At 37.6% G+C, this 7204-nt stretch overlaps 1 protein-coding gene across 2 annotated transcripts; it reads right to left on the bottom strand.

The window, feature by feature from the left end:
• Nucleotides 1–1057: 1057 nt before the first annotated feature.
• CARTPT (CART prepropeptide) lies at nucleotides 1058–6864 on the bottom strand. Of its 2 annotated transcripts, XM_074201162.1 has the most exons (4): nucleotides 3339–6864; nucleotides 3069–3251; nucleotides 2531–2614; nucleotides 1058–1570 (listed from the first exon to the last, which is right to left on the bottom strand). In XM_074201162.1, the coding sequence occupies exons 2-4, from the start codon at nucleotides 3219–3221 to the stop codon at nucleotides 1463–1465; spliced, it is 345 nt and encodes a 114-aa protein (XP_074057263.1). In that variant the 5' UTR covers nucleotides 3222–3251; nucleotides 3339–6864; the 3' UTR covers nucleotides 1058–1462. The 2 variants fall into 2 exon arrangements, with proteins under 2 accessions (XP_074057263.1, XP_074057262.1); XM_074201161.1 differs by having other exon boundaries at nucleotides 3069–6864.
• Nucleotides 6865–7204: the final 340 nt, after the last annotated feature.

The following is a 7204-nucleotide window of genomic DNA, read 5'->3' as shown; positions in this document are numbered from 1 at the left end:
TTCCTCAATCTGTACAAATAATCTTTTATATCATCCATTAGTCCTAGAAATAGGATTGCATTTTGAATCAGAGGTTGAAAATCCAGCACCAACATTTATTAGCTAATGATGTGACTATAGGCAAGTCACTTAATAATTTGAAGTCAAGTTCCCTTATCTGTAAAATGAGGAAAAATAATATTTGTATTTATATATCAGAAAGTTGATTTTTATACCTCAAAGTGTCACAAAAAAATGAGCTGCTGTAAACACTTGTTGTTATACTCTTCAAATATTATTTTAAGCCTCCCAAAATAAGAACTAAGAAATAACCATACCAACATGTAGGTCTTATTTTTAAAGGTTACAACTAAAACTTGGAGCTAATTTTTTTTGTTTTTCTCAATGTTAACTCATCCCTAGCAACTTGCATTTGTTCATCTGAATGTAATTATTATCTTAATGATTATTTCTCTCACTGGACACAGTATTCCCCAGATGACTTGCTTTCTCAGAGCAATGATTGGATCCCATACCCATAGAGGCCAAACCATCTGACTTGTTTGTTTCCCTTCAATTTGTCTGTGTGCACTTACACCTGCATATACCCACACATAGAGTCAGGCATCCATTTATATTCACTAATGATGATAATCAGAAAACAAACTTCCTCATTTCCTAAAAATTCCCTACTAGCAAAAGGAGTCTTAATTTTTTCCCCTACCCAAATCTCAAAATCTACAATGCCTTTTAAAAGGCTTTATTCATTAAAATCATATTAGACTAAAACCTTACACATTTCTCATTCTCCCCATTCTTAGAGCTTTACTCAACCAGACCTTTCATCCATATTGATTCTCAACTAAATCTTTGTCAGTAATGCTCAGGTAACAGAACCCTTATGAAAAAGAGATCAGGACTAGTAGAATGATGTGTTATAGATTTTTGATTAAGCATGATTTTTTAAATTATTCTTCTCTTGAAAAGACTTCAGAATATCTAAATAGGTCATTTTTTCCAGAATAACTCAATTGGTTACCACAATACAATAAAAGCAATTATTAAAAACACTTTATTATGTAGAATTTATACATGCTGAATTAGTTTTTTGTGAGATGATATTTTTGGATTGTGATATCATCTAATGAAATTGTCTAGATCTAATTTTCCTTAGGACACTCCACATACAAAAATACAATTTGCAAAGGTAAGTTAAGGTTTTTTTATACACAGGTACACAAGAATTGGGGCACAGAAAAAAAGTGAAATGGAGAGAGAATAGAGATGTTTCAATACCATACATGGTTTATCTTTCAACACACTAATTTTTACTATATTCTCATAACTGTAAACTGCAAGGAAAAATTTTCACCATCTTCAGGTGAGACTACAGGCTTAGTGTGATGCTGCAGTCAAACTCAAGAGATGGGCATGTGATCCTTTTTGTGGAAAAGTGAGGGAAATGAGTAACTGGGAAGCTTCTTTATAAGCACTTCAGAAGAAAGGAATTGCAGGAAGTTCCTCGAGGACAGTCACAAAGTTTTCCAATTCTGGCTCCTTTCCTTATGGCACATTGCTCTCCAGCATCACACTGTCAACATCAACACAACATGTTAATTTACACCATGAAAAAAAAATGAGATGTTCCAGATCATCTTGAGACTTTCACAGTCTGAAATGTGCAGCATATCTTTCCCAAAAATGTAAAACTATGGTTGTTATAGACATACCGAAATATAGACGTACAATTTCAGCGTAAGAATAAATGAAGTTTAAATAAATAAGTACTCCTTAGCCTTCCCCACTTAGCCAGCTAAAAGTCCTTCTCTCAGCTCCTTTTTCTACCCACAAAAATAGAGCGGGGAGAGATATTAGGGGAAAGAGAAGTTCCTTTCTTTAGTCAGAACAAAGTTATATACTGTTATTGATCCATATTTACAGTCTCTCTCTAATCTCACAATCCCTTCCCTTTTTCTATAACCTTTTCCTGATCCTTTCTCAGGTTTCCTTCCCTAAATTTTGTAAAGATCATACAGAAAACATTTATTTAGCATTGGAAAATCATATAGTTTTTTAAACAATAAATTGTATTGGAAGGGTAGTAAGGAAATGGTAGTATTGAGAAAGGTTAGAGGAACTTAAAAAGAATTTCCCTGTACCAAAAACAAGTAGATATCCATAGGAAATTCTCCCTTTCACAGATCTACTATACCTGTCTCCTCTCTTTCCCCCCACCCACCCTCCATCCCTTTTAGGGGTCTAGTCTTTCTTTCAAACAAGGTTGGGCTAAAGGGATCAGCGGAGATCTTTTTTCAGTAAACATTAGAGAAGCCTGAGTAGTAGGAAAAAAGGGGAAATGCAAAAGGAACTTGATTCTGGAACCCAATGCAGTTGAGTCATTAACAATCAAGGATTTACTCTGAGAGGAGAATATCAAAGCAACCAACAGCACATTGGGTCCAAGGTTTGTTTCCTCCCAAACCCTAAGAAACCAAGTGTGTTTGCGTGGGGAGAGGCTGGGTCAATGGAGAGAAAATGCCCATCAGCTCACCTTGGGGACCTGGCCATACTTTTTCTCGTAGATCCGGATACGTTTACTTTTCAGCTTCTTCAAGACTTCCTGCAGTGCTCCTATCTGCAACACACAGATTCTGAACTTTGGACGGGTCGAGGAGCAGCTGTCTGCCCCTAGTTCCGAGATAGCTCTTGCAGGTACCCCACCCCGACCCCCGACTCTAAATAAATAAGGGGCTTTACTCTGACACTCGCTCTGGAAGAGTGGTAGAATTGCTCTTTAGTAAATGATGGCTGGGATTACGGGGCAAAGAACTTTAGAAAGACATTCAAAGCCTTGCTCTCCCACCTCTCCTTCCCAAGAGCAGTTCGGGCGTGCCGGACTTTCCTATTCAACTCAAGAAGCATCCTCTGTCCATCCAGCCCACTGTCCGCGGTCTTCCAGTCAGGCGCCACTTTGGTACTTTGCCACTTAACCATCTCCTACTACAGGGTCTGAGAGTAGCCGGTTGAGTAGGACAGAAGGAGACCGGGGGCAGAGCCGAGACATAAGACTAAGAGAAGAAAACACTTACCAGTTCCTTCTCATGGGAAGTATCCTCCACAGTGGAATAGTTATCCAAAGCTCTAGGCTGAAGCCCGGAATCCTCCTGACAGCTGGCTCCGAGCAGGATTAAGAGCAAGGTTGCGCCCAGCAGCGGTAGCTGCCGCAGGCGGGGGCTCTCCATGGTGCTGAAGTCCTGACCACCTTATGGACCCTCGGATTTTATACAAAATCTGTCTTGAATGTGGGGGAGGGAGGCAGGAAAAGGAAGGGGGGGGCTAGGGTGGAGGGGTTGGGTCACCTGTCTGTCAGCAGAGCTTCTCCAACGCTTGACGTCAATGCCCCCCGGGTTCTAAGCAGCCCAGGAACCGGGGTTTTGCGCACAGCCGAAGCGGGGCGGGAGAGAAGGGGGCGGGGGAGGAAGGACCCGCTGTCTCAAGGCTCCAGACAGAAATACTGCAAGCGAGCGCTGAACTCCCACTGGGGTCGCAGCCCGAAGCCAGCGGGGCAGAGGATAAGGAAATGAAAAAAAAATTTCAGGGCAAAGAACAAGTCTCCTTCACTTAGCTTAGGAGCACTACAGTATTCTCCAGCTACCTAGCTTTTAGGGGAGGGGAAAAAGATGTTTGGTAGTTCAGTCAGTTAGGTTTATGGAGCATCTGATACAGAGAAATATACTAAACATTCTGTTCCTATGTTGGAGAGATGGGGAGAAGCAGGAGAGGGAGGGAGACAATAAAAGAAGTAAAGAGGTTTCTCCTCCGCTCCATAGTTGTCTTACTGAGGTGCGTGTACTACTGGATAAACTGCCGGTAAAATGAATAGGAAAATATAGTAGCACTGTTCTTCTGGCAGTCATACAACTTATACAACTCATACAGCTGGTATATGCAGAGTATTCTGGTTTTCCCTAGGGCAAGTCAGATTCTAAGAGAAATTTCTAGGTCTTTCAGGTACACAGAAAGCAGTCTTGAGAGTGAAAAAAAATGAAATTCCAATTTCCAGATATATCTCCAAGATTCAGTATCCAGTAAGGAATTAGACTTGTGGGTGATTCGTGGAGAAACTTGTATTAAAGAAATGGTATTTGAGGAAAGTGTCAAAGGACTTAGACGCAAGGATCCTGCCATACAGGTTGATAATCTTAATCTTCCTAAAATGGGTTCTCAGTCCTCTTATTCCCTGATTTCTTTTATTTCCCTTTTTTCAGTTACTTTGCTCCAGTGTTGTAGTTTTGCCCCTGCTTTTTCAAATCATCAAATATTAGTTTCTGTTATTCTAGTCTTCCCTTTTAAAAAAACTGGACCCTTACTCGGCAATCATACTGGCAAGATGATAGGTAGGTAGGTAGATAGATAGACAGACAGATAGACAGACAGATAAATTAATAAATAAATGAATGAATGAAAACAAAGAGACCTAACTGACTTGGAATTTCGGAGATGGAGATTCAGCTTTTAGAAAGAGCTAATAAATAAAATTTATATTGCACTATATATGTCAAATACCAGTTATTCAAATGCAAAGCATGAAAGGATTTGCAAAAATAACAACTATTCTCATAAATAGTGCATGATATTATTATTACTGATTTAATAAGAGCCATATGTTTTCTTGATTAGCTCAATATGAAAATGGGTCTAACACTCTCCCCACCCACATATAGAAACACTCCCTGTGAATTCTCCATAACAACAACAAAGTAGCATCATTTACTATCTAAAACTGGAAAGGCTTCAACTATGCTTTTAGCAATAAACTATTTCCTGTTCAAGTACGGAGCAGTTTATCATCTAAAAATTAGTTACTAAGCGACCATTTTTTTTTTGGCCAGGAAAGACCCATAAAAGAAATAAAAATGCAAAATTTCTTCAGTCATCATAACTACCTTTCCAATTCTGCAGTGATACTGAGGGCCTGGAAGAAGAAGGGAACATGACCCAGCTCTAACAGAGTTGTTAGCTCTAAATACTTTATTTTAACTACTGATATTTTTAAAATGTAAAGTTTGTCCAATGATCAATTAGTTGGACCACTGGAGAAAGTGAATCATAGCTATTTGAATATTCTCAATAGAAATGGAATTAGAAGTTATTAAAAGAAGTTGCAACTAAATGAAATGATGGCAAATATATTTTACTCAGACAAACAAATAAAGTTGGGAGTGTTAATTTCATCATATCCCCAAGGGCAACAACAAATATCATTTCATGGGACACATTTCACTTTCCAGTACTCTTCATGGTAATAAGCAATGCTCAATCTGTGTTGAAATGACTGGGACTTTGCCTCGGGGACTGACAATATTTGCAAGCTCTTCAGAAGTATATAATCAATTGAATTTAGGAACTGAATGCTAAGAATATATAATTAAAATAAGAAGAATTAGGGGTGGCTAGGTGGTGTAGTGGATAAAGCACTGGCCCTGGAGTCAGGAGTACCTGGGTTCAAATCCGGTCTCAAACACTTAATAATTACCTAGCTGTGTGGCCTTGGGCAAGCCACTTAACCCCATTTGCCTTGCAAAAGCCTTAAAAAGAAGAAGAAGAAGAATTAGACTGTCCCCTAGGGAAGCCCCCCTTGGACAACTACGCTGCTTTCTACTTTTCTCTTCCACACCCCCACCATGCAGCCTTCCCAGAATTATTTGAGAATGTGTTTTGTATCACTTTTGGTTGCAAAAATTGTTTTTCGTGGTTTGGAACAAAAGTAAATAGACCAACATGATGATAATTGTAGGTTTTACAGCACGTTATCTGATGCAAAAAAAAAAAAATAAAGATAGATTCTCTTAACATTTAAGCTCCTTGAGATAAGGAACTGTCTTGATTTTGAATTTCTATTATACAGTGTCTGAGACATAGTAAATGACTAATAAATGGTTATTTTTTCCATCTCAGTAAGATGTTTCTGAGAAAGGTTTATGCATGACTAAGGTTTGCTTAATGAAAATGTGAGAAGGTAATTGCAATTGTAAATGATTTTTTTTACAGAAGAACAAATCCTCATAGTAACTCAAGTTAGCTGAGATACAAATAAAACAAAATGCTACTGCTTTTTAATTTGACTTGACTTGAAAAAGTGAGATGTAGCATTCTCAAACAAATTCTCTCATGCACATGGTCAAAGATTACGAGGGAGGTGTAGTAAAAATAATGGATTTGGAGAAGAAGAAACTAAATTTACAGTCAAGTCTACTACTTATCTTGCAAGTGACCATGGCAAGTCATTTAACCTCTCTTGGCCTCTGTTTCCTAATCTAGAAAATGAAATGTTTTGTACTAGGTGGTGTCTTGTGTACTTTTCAATTTTAAATCCATGATTACATAATCCTAAAAAGATTCTATGCTGGATTGACCAAGGAGGAAAAACTATTCTACAATCCACAGATTATCAGCATCAAGCAGTATATTTGTTAACAAAAAAAGGTTACACCAAAAGGTCCTAGAGGATGTCACAACGCATCTTCATACCCTCAAATTCCAGTTTTCTTCTAGTTTCTTTCTCTTTATTGTGAAGGCACCATTGTCAACCAGGTTTTCCATCTCAGTGTCATCCTTGATTTTTTTGTTTTTCCTCATACTCCATAATCATATGCCTCCACATTTCTTGAATTTATTCACCTTCTTTCCATATTCATAGTCATTACTCCAATTCAGGCTTTTATCACCATTTACCTCTTTCCAGTTTGTCCCTGCTCCAATCCCCTCCACATAGCAGTTATCTTTCAACTTATACAATCTGATATTCAATGAAACAACACCAGGAAAATAATATACAAAATCACTATGATGGAAATAACTTTTATATGGAAAAAACAAAATGAAATTAGAATATGTAATGAAATATATTTATTGTAAAATTATATAATTGTAACATATAATGTATTATTAATAATAAATATATTATATAATTATAATGACAAAAAGCTTGACCCTAAAGACAAGTTGAGCAAATTCATCTCTTTACCTTTATTGCAAAAATAGAAGACCATGGGGCAGCTAGGTGATGCCATAGATAGAGCACCAGCCCTGGAATCAGGAGAACCTGAGTTCAAATCTGGCTTCTTACTTAGCTGTGTGACTTTGGGCATGTCACTCAAACCCCATTGCATTAAATAAATAAAAAAAATTTTAAGAAATGGAAGACCATGAATTTGGAATTTTG

This window comes from Macrotis lagotis, chromosome X (genome assembly GCF_037893015.1).
Source record: "Macrotis lagotis isolate mMagLag1 chromosome X, bilby.v1.9.chrom.fasta, whole genome shotgun sequence".
NCBI lineage: Eukaryota > Metazoa > Chordata > Mammalia > Peramelemorphia > Peramelidae > Macrotis > Macrotis lagotis.
Note: the sequence above shows the minus strand (reverse complement) of the source record. Positions and strands in the feature narration are given on the sequence as shown.

What these genes read in the sequence shown, in the direction of transcription:
- CARTPT (XM_074201161.1), bottom strand. Translation starts at nt 3,221, where the DNA reads ATGGAGAGCCCCCGCCTGCGGCAGCTACCGCTGCTGGGCGCAACCTTG. An exon ending in CTTCCCATGAGAAGGAACTG is followed by an intron (nt 2,615 to 3,068) that starts GTAAGTGTTTTC and finishes TGTGTGTTGCAG; the next exon opens with ATAGGAGCACTGCAGGAAGT. An exon ending in AGTATGGCCAGGTCCCCAAG is followed by an intron (nt 1,571 to 2,530) that starts GTGAGCTGATGG and finishes TGATGTTGACAG; the next exon opens with TGTGATGCTGGAGAGCAATG.